The sequence below is a fragment of the Lolium perenne genome, chromosome 1 (genome assembly GCF_019359855.2).
Source record: "Lolium perenne isolate Kyuss_39 chromosome 1, Kyuss_2.0, whole genome shotgun sequence".
In the NCBI taxonomy this organism is placed as follows: domain Eukaryota; kingdom Viridiplantae; phylum Streptophyta; class Magnoliopsida; order Poales; family Poaceae; genus Lolium; species Lolium perenne.
The window spans coordinates 32,040,961-32,060,290 of record NC_067244.2 but is presented as its reverse complement, the minus strand read 5'-3'; the positions used below and the strand labels follow the sequence as shown (position 1 = coordinate 32,060,290).

Sequence of the window (19,330 nt, the reverse complement as noted above, 5' to 3'; positions counted from 1 at the left end):
CAGGCTGCCAGCCTAAACTGAAACGAACACCAGTATGGGGAGATCCAAAAGCCCACGTGGAAACTTTTGTCATTTTTATACTCTTTTATTATCATCCCTCAAAATATACTCTTTTATTATCAACAAAAGCAAAGGGGTACTGGTATGTTCTCTCACTTCCCTGGACTTTGATGACTTTTTCCTTTCAAATTTAATATTTCTCGTCCCAAATAAGTGATTTACCTATGTGTAGACAAAGCTAAGTCATGGAGTTACTAAAGTTTTGGCCAGAAACTCAAAATTAAGGTTGAGCTACATGTAAGCATTCACGAACCGGTACGGTGCCAAGGGAACCCAGGAGGCGGCGGAAAAAAGGCAAAAAACCCATCTAGGGTTCCGTCCTCCTCGCCGGCGATACCGCCGGTCCGCTCCGCCTCCGGTGGCCTTCGGGCCTTGGAGGTGTGGTGGACCACGGTCCCTCGTCGGCGGGGAGTTTCTGTTCTTAATTTAGTTTGCTTTTCAGTTTCTTTTTTAGGATGGTGAGGCGGTGGCTACATCCTGAAGTCAGAATAAGGTCCTCCCCGCCCTATCCTCGCTCCGGTGGTGCATCTAGCACTGTCGGAGGGCGCGTGGAGTTCTGTGCCCGTCGGATCTGCTGGGATCCGGTCGATTTTCATGTTTGTTGGTGTGGTTTCATGATAGTCTCTTCCGATCTACGGTTGTCATCATTGGCGATGGTTGCTGATCTGGTGCGCTGGTCCTTTGGGACCTTAGCACGACGACTTCCCGTCTGTCTACTAGAACAAGCTCTACTACGACAAGCTTTGCCTGACTCCGGCGATGGAGGGGCGAGGACAGCGGCGCGCCTTCGGCTCGTGCTAGTGTTTGTAGTCGTCGCTAGGTGGTCCGAATACCAATTTGTAATTTTCTTTACTTTTTGGGTTATTTGTACTACTGTTGATGATTATTAATAGATCGGTGGATTTCTCGCAAAAAAAAAGGTTGAGCTACATGTAGCCTTTATGTTTTTTTTTTTGGAAAATCATACTACAGAGTTTTCAAAAAAATATGAGAATTCTTTTTGATGTAGTCAATGATAAAATCTCAATACAAATTTACTTTGTATTTTAGTCTACATGAAAGTGCAAATCATCTTAATTCTTTATAAAATAAAAGGCTTCGAATGGCTCAACCTCGATTTATCCATGCTCGTTCTTTTATGCCCCATACACTCATGACAGTCGAAAACTTTGTATATTGATTCATATATACATTCACAATTGTAGACAGTTTTCATTTTGATGATTAGACTAGTTTGTAGTCAACTTGTTATTTCGAGGTGCCATCAATGTGACAGCGAAGATCTATGTCGACAAAGTACCAAGCCATCTCATCAAGCAAGATTAGCTCAGCTTTCCATTAATCAATGCCATGATAGCGTTTACCATGCGAAAAGCACATGGAAAGAGAAGAAACCAAGAAGGATCTGAATCAAATCTGATTGATTGGCCATACTTGAGTACATTATTGTACACATAACAAATGCAGCTGCCGTGCTGTTTGTACAACTGTGTGCAGATCTAGAACACCACCGGCCAGAGTCTCAGCTCTAAACAGTCAACAGTGTAAAACGAACACTCTGAGCTGTGGACGGCCAAGAAGAATATAGATTGAGGATCATGCACCACACTTGCTTCACGACAGGACCAGATCAGACTAGATTATTATCACTCGCAAGCCTTATTATTGTAATCATCATACAGCTTGCTCTGAAGAGACTTACCAGGTGCCATTACCACAGGAAAGTCCACTGGTTAGCAGCATGGAACCCGGAGGAACACGCACGCAGAACACACACTAGAGGGTTCATTTACAGCGAGGCGCCTCGAGGGGCGTTAAACAGTCCCACAGATTTACATCGACCTGCCGTGGTGAGCTTCAAAATGGCAAGCAGCGCAGCGTGCGCCACGGCAACAGCTGTCTTGGTGCCGCCCAGGGGTCATGCCCGGCCAGCGTGTTCTTGCCGCAGCCTCTCGGCATTTGCTAGGGATCTCCAGTCTCGGTGGCGCATTTCTAAGTTGCTGCAAAGACAGAATAAAGTGCATGTATCAGCAGCACATCAAGCATGGTACAGAATAGGTTGTAGCAAGAAGCTCTGGTTATTGGGATTTTAAGGTACTGTACTATTTTGTTTTGAAAAATCAAGTTCACATACTTAGGAGCGGCAGATGTCGAACTTTGAGGTCTGATGCTAGAACGGTTCTTGTAGAACCGAATTGAGATCAGACTGTTATGTTCTCTAACTGAAGATTCAGGCGATCCATGGAAGCTTACTCCTGCTGCTTGCCTTGAGAAAAATCCTGCAGGGTAACAAAATAGTGAAGATTAGGACATGTGTTTTCTCAAGAACAATAAATTTTGAAGAACTAAGGCGGTTTCACATGATGATGTACATAGTATTTCTAAATGTCAGTAAGTTTTGGATCCCTTGGCCTGAAAATGTATAAAGTACTAAACTCAATATATACATCAGCATTGGGTCGCTGCATTGCCCAAAGTCGATATCCATATCAACTCTAACATAATTGCCATGGAAAAACAATTTGATCCGATACATATAGTTGATTGCTCAATAATAAACATGAGTGTTCAAAAACATCATAATGAAGGATTAGCAATATTATCTAGCTTCATGGCAATTATGTTTCAAAGATTTCATCAGAGTAATTGTAAAGTGTATAGTTAACTTCCACTGGCAGCAATCAGCATGACTGTATCACCGAGAAACTTGCATTTGACAAGTTTAGACTCAGGACCAAGAAAGGCTTTATTTCATTGGTGAACACATTTTTGTTCTTCCATACAAAGACAACATATACGAGATACTAAGGTTGTTACTAAGGTATACCTTGCCAGAGAATGACGAGGCAGAAGATAATGGTGACGATCATGGGACAGAAATTGCTAGTTGAGGAATGCTTGGCGTTCTTCATCTTCTTCAAAGCCTTCATCCGCTCGATCCTTGCCCGCTTCAACAAAGCGAGCTCATTCAGCTCATTTAGGAGCTTCTGGTCAGAAGCGTCCAACGGCAGAACGGTCGGTGGCCTTGGTGGGCGCGGCGGCTTCTTGGACCGCTTCTTCTTTGCCTTCTCGCCTCCAGAGCTATCCAAAAGGCCCAGCTTCTCCTCCCCCTCGGACTTCCTGTCATCCCCATTCCTGGCAGCAGCTTCAGTACAGGGCGGGGAGCAATCCATGTGCTGATTCCCGTCATCCTTGGCCTCATTTGACGAGCCATTTGATGCTGCCCTTGCTACTCCAAAATTAGCATCCGTTCCATGGCTATACTCACTAATAACAAGGTTGTTCCCGCTCTCCAAATCGATCAAAGTATCCCGGTCGTTCATGCCCTTAGCTTCCATCAGTACTGGCAGAACAATGCTTCTAAAGCATCAAGAGACAAAAATGTTGCCCTCCTCCCTGAATCGCAAGAAAAAGCCTCTGAGAAAGTGCCTGCCTGCCTGCACAGATAAGTTTGGCAACAAGTTAGGTCCAGTTGGTTAAAAGTCCATATGTTCCACAGCCACAGATTCCAAACAAGGGAAACAAAATCCGACCCTTTCTCCACCTGAATTACCAAACCATCAAACAGGTCGGCCTAATCCCATGTAACTAACGCACAAGGATAACAATGCTAGGAGACACCAAACGGGGGTAGAAAATATAGGAGGGAAACGAAACTTGCTTGCATTCTAAGAGCAGTTGGTCCAAAGCAAAGGACGCAACAAACGCAAATACCACCTGAATTAAGCAGAAACGTAGGAGAGGAGCACGCAAAGTCCCCAAATCCTTGTCCTGCTTACGCGCTAAACACGCCGCCACTCTACCCCATTTCACACGCAGGTTTGCAACGAAACAAAGCATCGCATCACTTCCTCCACAAGGCCAACGAACGACGCTACATGTTGCTTTGTTTGAGGGGAAACGGAGGATGGCTAGCTACGATTTGGAACCACCGTTTGGCAGGAGAGCAATGGCTATTTTTAGGTTCCCCCAAAACCGAATCAGATGAGTAGGCATCCGCATTTCAGGCTGTTCTAAATCGGGGGTAAAGAGAAGCATACACTTCCGCCCAAATTGGTGCGGTGAGGAGTCGGCCGAACCATTGATTTCCGCCCAAATCGGGGCAGGGAATCCGCCCAAAGGCAGCGGAAAGGTTGGGACTAATTAATTCAGCGCCTAAATAGCCGGGGAAACGAAGAAAAAATAGGGAAACTATAGTTGGATTTTTGGTACACCCGCTGCCAACTGCCGGAAACCTGGGGAAATGACGATGGGGAACAGCAGAGGCGCGGAAGCGACCAACCTCCGCAAGAAGAATCCAAGGAAATGCCGCCCCGCCGAGCAAATCGGCCGTGGAAAGGGACAATCGCACAGACCCAATGCACGAACAGGAACAACTCGTACGAAATCGGGGGGAAGAACTGCAGCGGAAGGGGAGACAAATCTCTAATCCCGGATGAACACCACCGCTAAAATCCAAGAACAAAATTTCAAAATCGCTCGATGAAAGGAACCCCCATCCACCTTTCCGCCCGAATCGTGCGCCGGACCGAGTCGGGGAACCGAATCAAGAATCCCCACCGTCTCCCTCCCCGTCCCGCACACCAAGAAATCCCCAACGGCTAAATCATCATCAGAAAGAAAAGGCAGCATCAACAAAGCAAGCAAGAAAAGCGAGACGGTGACCCACCTGTTGATTCAGCACGGGCCAATGGTGACCCCCGGGCGCGCCGGCGGCCGATCTCCCCCCGACGAATCGAGAACTCCGCGGGGTGGGGTGGGGCGGGGCAGCGGCAATCCAGAGGTGGAGCTCGCAGGCCACGCGGACGGAGGGGAGGAGGAGGAGAAAGAGGCGACCTGGCCGAGGGATCGAGGAGGAGGAGGAGGAGAGAGGGTCCCCGTGGTGGTATGGTATGGGTTGGAAGCATCCGGATTTGCCTCGGAAATCACGCGCCCCGTTTTGCTTTTATGCTATTTCCCCACTCTCAGATTTGCTCTACTATTATTTTTGCAATTGTCCCCGAGGTTTGGTGTGGACGAGGTGGGAGCCGTCGGATGGAGGGCTTTTATGCTATTTCCCCACTCTCAGATTTGCTCTACTATTATTTTTGCAATTGTCCCCGAGGTTTGGTGTGGACGAGGTGGGAGCCGTCGGATGGAGGAACGGACGGTGAGGATCGCGTGTGAGTGGTCGGGACGACAGATGGCTAAATTTAGGACGGCCGGGAAATGGTGAGCGAGAAGGGGGATTTGCTTGCTGGGTGCCGCGAATATTCGCTTAATCGTCGTGTCCGCCTCTTCGTCCTTTTCTCGTGCGTATTATTGTTTTTCGGTCGTGCCAACCCATAACTAGTGTTTTAAACGACCGGTCTATGTCTATCGGTTGGGGTCCTCGGATTGACCACGACTTTGCAAACCCTATTTTGTTCACAGTTTTTTTTTATTATTTGCATTTCTTCGTAGCGTTAAATTTGTGCCACGAATTCTTAAATGAAACTTCGTACTATCAAGGCTTGAACGTAACTTGGAGTACATAATCTCACAAGCTTACGGCCAGTGTGTGAAACCCAAACCGTGGGCTCAGTTAATGCAACCTGTTCAAATCTGCTCACATTCGTAGTACAAAAGAGGACCTTACGTAGCTCGTAAAAAGCTGTCTGGTCAACTAAACACCACGGTTTGCACATATGGAATCCCCACTTACAAGCCCCACCACCCACCGACAGGGTAACAGCTCTCATCTAATCGCCACGTTTAGCCTCCCCGACTAGCTAGAGCTTCACCCCCTCTCAAGTACCAAGCGGCTACTCAACTAATCCCCACGTTTAGCTTAGCCATATCATAAGGAAGGAGTATCATGCATGTCACTTGGGCAAAAATCTGATGTGGCACTATAATTAATGAGGATAAATATGCTAGTAGTGGTATCATAATATGATACTGTATCATAGCACGTGAAACTAAAAAAATTAATGACAAATACATACTATACACACAATTGCATTGAGATTCTACAAATAATTAAATATCATGAGATTATGATACTACTAGATGATACTACCCACTATAGGAGTAGTATCATAGACTTGTATAATATACATGATACCACTATATGATACTTTGCATTATGGCCAGCCTTAGCCGGTTTGATCCAACCGCAACCGGGAATGGCAGAAGCAGATACTCCCTCCTTTCCAAAATAGGAAGCATATTAGTTTTGTATAAAGTCAAACTTCATAAAAATTTACTACTCCGTAACTATATACAAAATATATTAATTTTCATAATATCAAATGCATATAATATGTAAAAATATTTCATGATGGTTCTATTGACATTTGAGTTGGTGTTGTAGATATTGTTATTATTTTCTATACATTTGATCAAAGTTTAATAAGTTTGACTTTAACTAAAACTAAGATCATCTCCAACCCGCGTTGTATCCAAAAAAGCAACTAGTATAGCACGCGAGAGGCGGAAATTGACACTCTAACAGATGCTGCAACCGGTGCTGTAAAGTGGAGCGCGCTGCAAAAGCGCTATCTCGTCCACTATATATACAACGCCAGAAAGAGCATGCGGTACAAATCGCCCGCAGAAACAACTACCTAGTTTTAGAGCTCCAAAATTTAGAGCTTCTAGCGGAGAAGAATATGACCTCACGCACGAAAAACGGATGGAACGCACTGCAAAATGGTTTTACAATGCCAAAATTTAGTGCGGCTATTGGAGATGCTCTAACATGCATCCTAATTTGGAAACGAGGGAGTACCAAAGAAGTCGGATGGCTAGCTAATGATCTCTTTCAGCCCAAGAGATAACTAAAGATTTTTTTTATTACCAGGTGTCGGTCCCAAAGGACAAGGAGCTTCATCCATTAGCAGCGGTGAAGTTACATTCTACAAAAAAAGGCACTAAGAAATCATAAAATACAAGCTGGCCGTTACAATATGCACAAATGACCCTTAGAAGAAAAGCATGAAAAACAATTCAGTTTAGCTCCTTCTCCACCGCAATAGGGCCCGTCACAACACTTGGGACGAGGAGATTGTAGCCAAATACGCCGATACCAGACAACCTTTGCAGTGCCCCGATTGCTTGGAGGTTGTGAAGACCGGAAGTCGAAAGCCGGAAAAGGCAACAACCACTGTCAACTGAGGCTTGAGGGGCCGCCCTTCGGGCCTGAAGAACTACTACGAAGTGTACGCTGTGATGAACTTTCGAACAGTAGGACGCATGCTACCCTGCTGCATATGCAGCCACCAACCCGCTAGAGCCAACACAGATCCCCTTCATCCCCGTCTTCATGACGAGTGAGAGAAGAGGAGTAGCAGCTCCAACGTTGGCCGCCACGGCAGATAACATGGTTATTTATGGAGATCTCTGCTTTACTCCGCCGCAACACATACGCCTCCGACCACCGGAGCACCCGTGAAGCAGAGGAGAGAGACAAGGCAGCGCCAAACACAGCCGTGGGGATCCGATGTCTCACTCTAGGCATAGTTGCCACCCACCATGTAGGACAATCTACAAACCCTAAATCTACTCCTACCTACTATTCCGACGGAGGTGGCATCGGATTGTCCCAGTCTACGGCTATGGACTCTCAACTATTGTAGCCTTGCCAGAGAGGGGAGGACATACTACCTGCCTCACAAAACTTAAGACTTATATTATTTTTAAAAAGTTAAACTTAACATACTATCTAATGATATTGATTTTTGAAAAACATATGAACAAATATGATATTTTATAGATACCATATGAAAAAATATATATCATTATCTATCTAATGATATTGATTTTGTACTTTGCATGTTAATATTTTTTGATAAAATTTAATCAAACTTAACATAGTTTGACCTTCCAAAAAAATAAGTTTAAGCCTTGGGATAAAGGTAGTACGACAAAACCCAACAGTTTGTAACCCCTACTTACAAGCCCACCATCCACCGGCAAGGTAGTAGTTCCCATCTAAACCCCACGTTTAAGCCTGTCCCAACTAGAGCTTCACCGCTATCAGACAAGCAAGCAAGGGGCTCCCCATCTAATTGATCTCCACGTACGTATATACGTGTAGCCGGTTGTTCCAACCACAACTGGCAGAAGCAAATAAAGAACACAGATGGGAAGTTGATGATCCCTTCTCAAGCCTCGAGAGATAAAGTAATAAAGCTGTAATCCATCTTCACATCGCCGTCCCAGAAGATCAAGTTCTATCTAGTCTTGTGGGGACAAATGGAAAGGTTGGATGGAGGTGGACATGTCCGCCCGCCAGCAGCCACAGCTGGACCAAAAGCTACCGCGACCGCGACGCCGCGTGAGTGCTACGCGCGTCGATGTGTCTGTCATCTACTCACCTGCTACGTGCTAACCAGTCGACACAAGAACGGCACTCCGATTGTATTTATCCAACAACACAATACTTATATGTGATATACACCTAATTATAATACTACTACTGTACGAATAATATGGAGTAGAAGAAGAAAAGAAATGAATTGCAGAAAAGAAAGGTGACCTTGGACATATCCTGAATTCTCAATAGCTAATGCTGTGAACAAATTTTGGTTTCCTGCGCACGACTTTTGTATTGTATATTGTACTGTATTGTTTGAGAGACCCACGTCCATGACTTCAAAACAGCCTCGATCCGGTTGACGGCTGGCCGTGGCAATTCATTTGTGGTGGGCAAGTTGACATGACAATTCACTATTGTGCAAGAAGCTAAGAACCAGTAAAGTCTTCTCTCTTGAACAATGTATACTGCTACTACTTCTTTTTATATGAAACTACATTTCAAATAAATTTTAGTTTTGTGTGCACGACTTCTGTATCGTATTGTTTGAGAGACCCACGTCCATGGCCTAAAATAAGTCAATGCCTCGATTTGGTTGACGGGCTTTCATTTGTTCCATATCTCGCGGTGACAATTTTTCGGTCGTGGCAACTTGATACGAACAATCGTGACAATCGTATGAGAGTCAGACGGTTAATTCTTCTCTTGAACTGCACTTTTTACCACTTAGATGTTCACTAGCGAGACCGGTTACTCTATTTTTCCGAAAATTCTCCATTCTCATTCCATCACAGAATTTCATTATACTTTTGGTGAAAATAATGCCGTCTCTATCTATCAGTTTGAACTTTTGGGTGAATTGCTTGTTGAATCAATTTAAGATGATCATCTTCCCACAATCCACTAGGGATCACAATTTGTCCAGAGATAAAAATACTTGCACAATCAATCTCCATATATTTAGTTTCTCGTGAGTGCACGATTTTCATTTTGTATGAGATACCCATATATATTCATGCTACACCCGGGTGTAGTTACTCCCACGTGTGTTTCACACAATCTAGGTAGTATCTATCATACCGAAGAGTATATACATGTAGTATGAAGTATATAAGAATATTTTGGTAGTATATATACTACTTTGTAGGTAGTATGTACACTTTTTTACGTACACTATTTCTTTACATATAAATATGCATGTATTTTGTATATATAGTGCAAACTATGGTGTATTTAATTTTTTTTACCAAAGTTGGTATGGAGTATCTTAGATATAGTGTACAAACATACTCAAACCAATAAAGTATGTTATATACTTCCGTATGGTAGTATATGAGACGTGGGTGTAGTTACACCCAGGAGTAGGAAGTATTTATCCTATATATATATATATATATATATATATATATATATATATATATATATATATATATATATATATATTAGGTCTGCTATTCTCGAACCGGTTCGAGAATAACTATTCTCGAACCCTTTCTGAACTTCCGGGTGTTTCCTAGTGAACTTCTCGACGGAATACCAGAATTGCATGTTCGTGCGGACAGTATTTTCACGATGATTTTCAAACCGCTTATCGGATTGATGCGTATAATATACCGTTGGATTCGCACGGAAATTTCGCTACTTTTTCATGTTCAACGTTTTCCCAAATTCTCTACTGTTTAGAAATAATTTTAAATATACGAAACAACGTTTTCGCGGATTTCTTAATTTCCGCGCAGTTTTGGGGGTCTAATTTTCGAACCGTTTATTTGATTGATGTGTATGATATGCCGTTGGAAAGCTGATGACTAGGCGCATCTTTTTCATGAAGATCACTTTTCCAAATTCTTTACAGTTTAAGAGCAGATTTGAAAATACTTGATTCAACTTTTTGAATTTCTCGGTTTTTCGTACTTTTTAGGGGGTTATTTCCGGACCACTTGTTGGAATGTTCCAAATGATATTGAGTTGAAAAGATATTGATTAGGCGCATCTTTTTCATGTTGAATGTTTTTCCAAATTCTAAAAGATTTAAGTTTAATTTTAGAAATACGCAAAAACGAAGATAACGCCGACACTAGAAATTTTCGAATTGGCTCATCTAGATTGATTAGGTGTGGTATTATGGTGTGTTGGGGTATTACTAGAGTTATATTAGTGTTAATTGTATGTGGATTTGATCGATTTTTGTAATCGATGGTCGTACGAACAATTTCTATGCGTATGATTTCCGCCCAGGAAAAGACGGAGTGCGTGAGCAGCTCGAATATGAAAGTGAACTTCCCGTTAGCTGTTAGTGAACTTCCGGTCGCGGTAAAAAAATGAACTTCCCGATATGTTGGAGGTGAACTTCCGCATAGTACAAAGTGAACTTTCCATCGTGGTCAAAATTACATCCCACAAAATGGTAAACTTCCTGCAGGTTTGCACAAACTTCCAGTGATTTTAAGGTAAACTTCTGCATAGTGAAAAATGAAATTCCGTTGTGGTCAAACTGAAGTCCTAGAAGAGATAAATTTCTGCCTTGTGCGACGTGAATTTTCTGACATATTTTGAACTGAACATCCAGATGGTGCAAAGTGAACTTCGCACCATTGCCAAAGTGAATGCCCACAAAAAGTAAGTTTCCCATTGAACATCAAGCACATTCAAATTGCCAGTACTTTACTTTACATATTCTAATATTTAATCTGTTTTGTGCACTGCACAAAAATCATTTTTTGGCTGCAACAGTACAAACATAGCTGGTAAAGGCACAAAACTACAAAAAAAAAGTAGCCAAGCTGGAGCAGTTTAGAAGCACCAACATACAAGTTGAAAGCTACTCCCGTGAGAGGATCTGCTTCATTCAAAAAAAGGAGCATCAATTTGAAAGCTACTCCTGTGAGACGGTGAGAGGATCTGCTTCATTCACAAAAAAGGAGCATCACCGATTAGCACGTATGGCAACAAATGCTCCACACTGCCGCTGGATTGATGTCCGGAAATTGATGGCTGCTGCCTGCTGCCTTGCTCCGCTCGGCCCTTTGCCTTGCTCCCGTCGATACCGAGGAGTTGTAGTTGACCCGCGCAACCTTATCTCAAGCAAGCGACAACGCCAGATTCTGCACAATAGTATTTAGAGAAGTATTCATGAATAATCCATCCATCTAGTAGTATCTAGGCAAGTAAAAAACATCTATCACATTCATTGCTATCTGAACTTCATGGCTGACACAGATTGAACTACACATTGCTATCGTCTAAATTCAGGTTGAGATAGTTCAACTACAGTCTCGGTGCCAACAGAAGGCTATACGACGGAGAGGTAGGTCCTCCTCCACGATGTATGTCGCAAAGTGCCACCTGTGTTCTTTAAACTGTAATAGTTAGACAGACTAAACGAACTTCCCAAATATAGAAAGTGAACTGGCCCTGATAATAATGTAAATTACCATTTTTCATACTAGCTGGAAGCATCTCATAATAATGTGAACTACTATTTTTCATACTAGCCAGAAGCGGACTACTCCAACTGATGCAGTGGATTCCCCCAAAAGAATTCTAATTATTGCCAGGGCACTGTGTTGTCTTACACAGTGCTTCCCGCTTGTGCCCGTCGGATCTCCATCTAACGGTTCATCTGAAACGTTGAGGGGTTCATGTGCTGCACATGGACGAGGCATGCTTGATAAATTCACCTCCTTCTCGCGTGGTCTTTGTCTTCGTACGCAAATCGGCCTCTCTCGTTTCTCCCCAAAGCCGGGAATCCCATCTCTCCCCAACGCCGGGAACCGGAGGCGGCGGTGGTGCGTACCGCCGCCGACTCACCCGCCCGGCCCCGGCGCGCTCGATCTCCGCCGGCGACTCAGCCGCCCGGCCCGGCGCGCGTGACCTCCGGCTACGACTCAGCCAAGCGGCCGGCGCGGCCGACCTCCGCTAGCAGCTCACCGGTTCGGCCCCGGCGAACACGATCTCCGACGGGCGGACGCGCGATGGAGGCGGCGTTCGGCCTTGCGGCTGTACCTTGGGAGGTCGTCGCCTTGTTCATGGCCTCAGGTCTCCCGCAGACTATCCTACCTCTAGCTCCGCTCGATTTGGGTAGATTAAGTAATTTTGGCAGATTTTCGAGCTACAAATGGACGAGCTGTCAGGCTAGATGTAACTTTTTGTGTCGGGTTGTACTACTCTTAATTTTTTTGTCAATTCTGTAAGTAATTTTTTTGTAATTGGATGTATGAATAGTAATTTTTCTCCTAATTCTGGGGGTTATTTTTGTAACTAGATGTACTTCCTACCCTTTTTCTACATCTAGATTGATGAAAGTTTCTAGGTGTTTTTTCTCAATTTTAGGTGAAACTTTAGGCATCTGGATGTATTTTTTATTATTTTTCTACATCTAGAATATCTAATGGATCAAGGTTAACACACTAGTATGCTTTTGTGATTCCAGGTTTGATTCAACTGGATGTAACTTTATCTTCTTTTCTACATTCACCACTGCAATTTTTACATCTTCAAATGAGATCACAAAACTAGTTGCTGTGTGGTGTGTTGTTTCTGAGGGCTGCTGCCTCCCTTTTTTTTTTACTCGTCAAAAACTTGCAACCGAGCAGAGAAACTGAATGGAGTTCTCCGTAGTTCCTGCGCTGACCTGGGCGGTTGGAGGAGACGTGGGGAATTAGTATTTCTATTTTTAGAACGCAGAGATGCCGGACGAATTTATTTCCTAATTTAGGTGGGGCACTCCGGTAGACTAAATAGTGCTATAGCACTACGTAGCAAAGTCCAAAGAAAAGTTAACTTCCAAGAAGTTTTAAATTGTTATGCAGGCGAATTGAAATTGCCTGATATACTGAAATTATCAGACATGATTAAATGGACTTCTAGGTTTTGTATAGAGCAAAACATGATAATACCCAACAAGCACAAAATAAGTAAAATTTTAGTCAGGCCAATAAGCATTCATGCATTTTTATACCGTCGAGATGATAAAAGCATACTGCCCAAAATGAACTATATACTTTACGGGTATGAACTACCGAGATGATGTGAGTGAACTACTTTATATACTATTTTAAATAGCTTACTCAATAATTTTAGTCAGGCCAATAAGCATTCATCTATTTAACAAGAAGTATGCCAACTAATGATACTTCCAGAGCCTCCTATGCACTTCTCGAAAACAGAAAAGCGAACTTCCAAAATAAACAAGTGTGAGAACCGCCTGAAATCGAAGTGGTGAAATTGTCCCAAGTGCACAACCTCTGTATTGTGCCAAAATATGATTCTAACTTCGAATTTAATAGTGAACTTCGTGTCAAAAACAAATGTGAACTTTTATCGTGCGGACACAAATCGAATCGTTTGTCCTAATAAAATAGTGAACTCCCCTCACGAGACGAATTGAACCTCTTCAACAAATACAATTTAACTTTGCAACCACAGTACACCTTTTTTAGTGTGCTGTGGCTAAACCACCATGCGGAACGTAGCCCAAAATAAAAGAAAGTGAACTTGCTGCATGAACATAATGAACTTCTTTTCTTTTGAATTATTGAATCAATTGATGAATTAATCAATGCAAAAGGTAAGTGTCCTATGTATAAATCAACTAGAGATGGAGTGAATTAGACAGGGAGAGTATTCCAGAACTTACAACACAACTACTGCTCATGCTGAACGTTCTTGTAAGGCACTGTGATGATAGTTAAGTCATATAAAAAAGTGAACTTCACATATGATATAATTCCATAGATCTTATCGGCATAAAAATCACAAAAAATAGATCATCCACAAGCAACAATGCATTTTCTAGATTAACATGCATGATTCATTCTACACAAACAGATCACAGGGATCAAGTCTATTAGTTGCATCTAAATTTCAAAGAAGAAATAAAATTTCTTCTATCCAGCATAAACACAAACACTTACAAGCCACAAATATAGTGTATCTCTAAAACCTGATGTACCAGAAAATAATATTTCACTACAAGATTAGTTAGTGAAATAAATAAAGATAAATCATAAACACAAGCAATGATAGACTTGGATGCAATAAGATAAATAAAGATTTAGCTTAAGGGAGGTTCCATATTCACATCATACTCTCTATTTTGTATCTGCGCATCAAGAACGAAATGTAGGGAGCTTCCTAGAGCAGTTTTGAATGTGAGAAGATAATAACTCCGCTATTATTGTGAACAACAGGACAACATGGGTCTCAATTACCTTTTGATGCTGGGATCCTCCATCTGAACTTCTAATGGACTCCAGCGGCCGGACAACAAATAGAGAGTTGTCTGGTGCTTCGAAAATTCCTAGAAATATAAAAGTGAACTTGTCAATAGAAAAAAGTGAACTTCTATTCTCTTTCTATCAGCCACACATCAATAACAACAGAACGCATAAAACGAACTCCCCCAAAATAAAAATAAAAAAAGTAAACTTGCCATTTTACACAAAGTGAACTGCAGGTGAATCTGGCACAAAGATATCAAAAACTGGTATATTGTTCTATCCAAACATGTGCTAAAAGCAGGTTGTGGTACTAAATGCTGGGCAGCATAGCAACATTCCATGTTTACTAAAACCTCATCATAGTTACAATCAAGCTTGATTACACCATACAATTTGAGACATTAAAGAAAAATGCAAGTGACATTAACAGAGAGTAATTTAATTAGTACCACTCATCATGCAGAAGTAGAAGAAAAATTAGCAACAGAAGCTAACTTCCGGATTTCAAAATAGTGAACTTCGTGACAAAAAAAATTCAGCCTTTTTTCCTCGTGCATGAATTGAACCCTTTATGCCGAAAAAATGAATTGTCTGCACTAGACCAATTGAACTTGTTCTGAAGGACAGAGAGTAAACCTCCAAATTAAGATTTTGGCATAGCATTGAGAGTTTATGTTTACCTATCATATCACTGGAGTGCAACATCTACTCAAATTCACAAGCATAAGAGATAAACTGAACTTCTCAGGAAAATAAAGGTTAACTTCCACACCTTCTTCGTTTGTTTAAACCTCAAAGCAGACAAAAAGAACTCGTTGAACTGAACTTTAGACAAGAAAATATTGAACTACTTGCCGCATGAAACAACCAGGAAGATGAAACTGCATAAAACCACATCAACTTCTTCTCGACTGCAGTTACCAATCTCTTCCAGTATGCTACTTTTGAGCCCAATACGGATAAAACTTTACCGTGCACCACACCGGAAGCATCAACTTCATTACATACGGAGAAAGCTTCCACTTATCTTTCTCCACATAATACATGAAGGAAGCATCATAGCACGGGCAGTTCACAATATCATTTCATAACAACATAAATAGGAGGTAAGAAGTGAACTGCCCGCACCCAAGTGGATTCCCCAGCAAAGAAAAGTTAACTTCCAATAGATGCAACCTCGTGGACAACTTGTTTGACATAATAAATTGAGTGCACAGAGTAGCATAATAAATGGGTTCACGTTTTGTGGAGAGCGATGCGAACTACTGCGATGGGGCATGCGAACTGCGGTGGCGCTTGTCCCGTGGGGAAGCTCTGGCTATGCGGGAGAGCCGGAGTTCATGGTGGCACTGCCAGGAGTCCACGCATGAACTAGCGGCAGTTATTTTTCCTATAAAAGGGTCATCTATTGGTAATAAACTGGACTAAAGGAACAAACTCGATAAGTTAGGATATTGCCAAATGCATCATCTGTTTCCTGATATTTCAAACATTCTTTTTTTTGTCAGGAATCATGACATGTCATCTGCCACTCTACTTCACGCAAAATCATCCAGAATCAGTCTATCTTTCAGAAATTGGAGGTTGCAACATAAAAAGACTTCACGCTTCATATGTTTCAAATTGTGAATTAATCTGAAAGCAACTCAGTCATATATGATCAAACATAATAGTTTGTAAGTGCAAGCTACTTTGCACAGATTATCATCACTTCCAGAATAAATGAGATCACCACTTTCATTAGCAAATGTTACTGTATTGACATCAGACTGAAATGTAAAATAATTCATAGCGGAAGCAAGCAAGGATTCTATTACACTGTTGCAATGAGAAGCAGGCAAGGACTCTATTACACTGATTTTTTTTTACATTTCCTGAAACAAACTTCGGTTTTTATGCCTAGCGAACTTCATTTTTATTTGTAGAGTGAACTTCACTTTTACACCTAATGAATTCACTGTGATCCTTTAGTTTGTTTCATAGATCAATAAAACAAACTTTCTCAATCTACAAATTTATCTTCCCCTTGTGTCCCAAGTGAACTGTCCAACAAAAGAGAAATTCGTTTAATTTTATTTGAACTTCGCGAATGCACGAGGTGAACTTTCTCACACGACGAACTGAGTTTTCATATGGCCTTAAAAAATCTCACAAACAATTAAAAAAACCACGCACGCAGCACATATTGAACTGCGCCAACTGCCCATCTCTGAACTTCCAGAAAGGGAGAACAAGAAGGTAGCTAGGTCAGGAGACTCACCAGGTCGACCGTAGTCCATTCGCAGGCCCAACAACAGTCCATTCACGAGACTCGGCTGTCCTCTTGCAGCTGATAAAGATGCAGAACTGCAAAATAATAATGGCGCACATGTTTGTATCAGTGCAATGCCCTGTTTATACATAATACAAAGACTGAATAATCCATCAATCCGGGATCATCTAAACTAAGTAAACTTCATGAATAATCAATCCATCATAGATCATCTAAACTGTAGCATGACAAGTGAACTCCACGCAATAGGATGAACTGAACTTCAGAAAATGTACTGTAGAACTAGTCCATGAGCAACAGATAAACTGAGGTGCAGAATAATAGCAAAACTGAACACCAGAACCTGGTGCTTCACGCTCAACTGCATCGTGGAAGTTAACTGCTATCTCTGCCGAATCGGGAATTCTGAACTATTGAACTTCTACCGGCACATCAATTAGAAGAGCTAAGGACTATACATCAGCAAGTAAACATGAGTAGGCTGTAGGCCGTTTCATACATGAACAAGCAGCAATTCAGTGCCGGCAGTAGTTGGGCAGAGTGTTTGCACTAGTGGTGGCCCTTGGCTCAATGACTTTCTTGATGAATTCCTGTAAAGGAAAGGCGAACTTGTACCATGACATGACTGAACTTTCGTTTTTTAAAGTTATGAACCACTGAAGTATCTCCCTGCTTATCAAAGAAAGTTTGATCGTGAAGAACAACTACTAACCAACTAGCAAATCAATCAGTACAAGAAAATGCATAGCAGTATGCACTGATATTTGCTCTTCTTGTTGTTGTAAGATGTGGAAGTTCGGCACGCAGTTGACATAGCGCATGCTTTTAGCTAGATGACACAAGTTGCAGTATAAGATGTTCACGTCAGACTAGGAGAGGTTCACCCATCTTCAGAATCGGAGATTCTCACCTGAGGCGAGCAGGACGCGGCCGAAGCTGGGCTGGAGAGATCGGCGGCAGTCCACTAGGGTGTCTTCGCTAGCCCACCCGCAGGGAGCCGAGCAGGTGGCCGCCGGCGAAGCAAGGGGTGGATATGGGCGTGTAGGGGCTGCAGCCGAGCGGTGGGATTGGGGGCCGCCCAGATCGGAGCTGCGCGGTGGATTTGGGGAGCGCCCAGATCAGAGCTGCGGGGAGGAGATCTTGGTCGGAGGCGCCCGACTGGAGCACACGACGGTGGGAAGCAGGCAGGGAAGAAGATCTTCCTGCTGGGGAATCTCGTCGTGCTACGGGTTGAGCTTCCTCGAACCTGCTCTCGCTTGCCCATGTCGACGCGAAAAAAGGTCTTCTGGTTGGAAAGTTCGCCGGACTCCGTCGCCGGCTCCCTCACGTCGGCTACCGCCGCCGCTCGCTCGCCGGCGCCGACCTGGTAGGAGGCGCGGTCGGATTGGGGACTGCTGTCTCGGCTAGAGGATGTGCACGATGGAGGAGGTGTGAATGAGGGATTTGGGTCCTCCGGCGGCGAGAAGGAGGTGGGGGAGGCGGCACGGTGGCCTACCGGCGACGGGGGAGGCGACGGGCTGGTGGCGGCGTGCGGGGATAAGATTCGGGACTGAGGTGGTTTCGCATGGGCGCTGGTATCCGGTTGGGGTCTTTCCTTCCTCGGGCGTTCAGATGGGTAGGTTTTCGGGATAAGAAACTAAAGCGGGAATAGGGGGTTCGAGAATAACTATTCTAGAACCCCTCTTAAGGGGGGTTCGAGAATAGTCCAGCTCATATATATATATATATATATATCCTCTCTTGAAAAATGTACCGCTACTTTTTTTTTATATGAAACCACATTTTAAATAAATTTTAGTTTCGTGTGCATGACTTCTGTATCGTATTGTTTGAGAGACCCACGTCCATGACTTCAAATAAGTCAATGCCTCAATTGGGTCTCGTGCTGACACTTTTTCTGTTGTGGTAAGTACATATAAACAATCGTGACAATCATACAAGAGCCAGGAAAAGTCTTCTCTTGAACAATGGTGAACTACACTTTATACCATGTAGATGTGCACTAGCGAGACCGGTTACTCTATTTGCCGAAAATCATCCATTCTCACTACATCTCAGAGTTTCATTGTACTTTTGGTGTAAAATAATACAATCAGTTTGAACTTTTAGGTGAATTAGTCGTTCAATCAATTTAAGATGATGGTTTTTCCACAATCCACTGGGGATCTCAATTTCTCCAGAGATCAAAATACTTGCACAATGAATCTCCATTTGATTTTCATTTTGTATGAGAGGCCCGCATATATGTCTTCAAATAAGTTAATACCTCGACTAGGATGACGGTATTTTTCTTTTCCCCTTCACTTTTCCCTCGAGTCCGGCAAATTAATATGACAATTGTGAAGTCTTCATTTTTTTACTGCTTAGCCGTGCACTACCACAAACCAGTTGTACTCTGTTTATGGGGAACTTTTCATGTTCTCTTTATTTTATGTTATGTTAAAAAAAATGAAAACTTCATTGTCATTGGCCTGTGCTTCGATGATGCATATAGCTCAT

The 19,330-nt window shown here is 42.8% G+C and overlaps 1 protein-coding gene and 1 long non-coding RNA gene across 2 annotated transcripts; both read right to left on the bottom strand.

Moving 5' to 3' along the window:
• Window positions 1-1,673: 1,673 nt before the first annotated feature.
• LOC127345588 (uncharacterized) lies at window positions 1,674-4,953 on the bottom strand. The gene is made up of 4 exons (XM_051372084.2): window positions 4,730-4,953; window positions 2,888-3,497; window positions 2,195-2,339; window positions 1,674-2,060 (listed from the first exon to the last, which is right to left on the bottom strand). Exons 2-4 carry the CDS (start codon window positions 3,396-3,398, stop codon window positions 1,979-1,981), a joined length of 738 nt encoding a protein of 245 aa, XP_051228044.1. The 5' UTR covers window positions 3,399-3,497; window positions 4,730-4,953; the 3' UTR covers window positions 1,674-1,978.
• Window positions 4,954-16,818: 11,865 nt separating this feature from the next.
• LOC127333025 (uncharacterized) lies at window positions 16,819-17,238 on the bottom strand. Its single transcript, XR_007870888.2, has 2 exons — window positions 17,175-17,238; window positions 16,819-16,905 (listed from the first exon to the last, which is right to left on the bottom strand). It is a non-coding gene; the product is annotated as an uncharacterized lncRNA (long non-coding RNA).
• Between the last annotated feature and the right edge of the window lie 2,092 nt (window positions 17,239-19,330).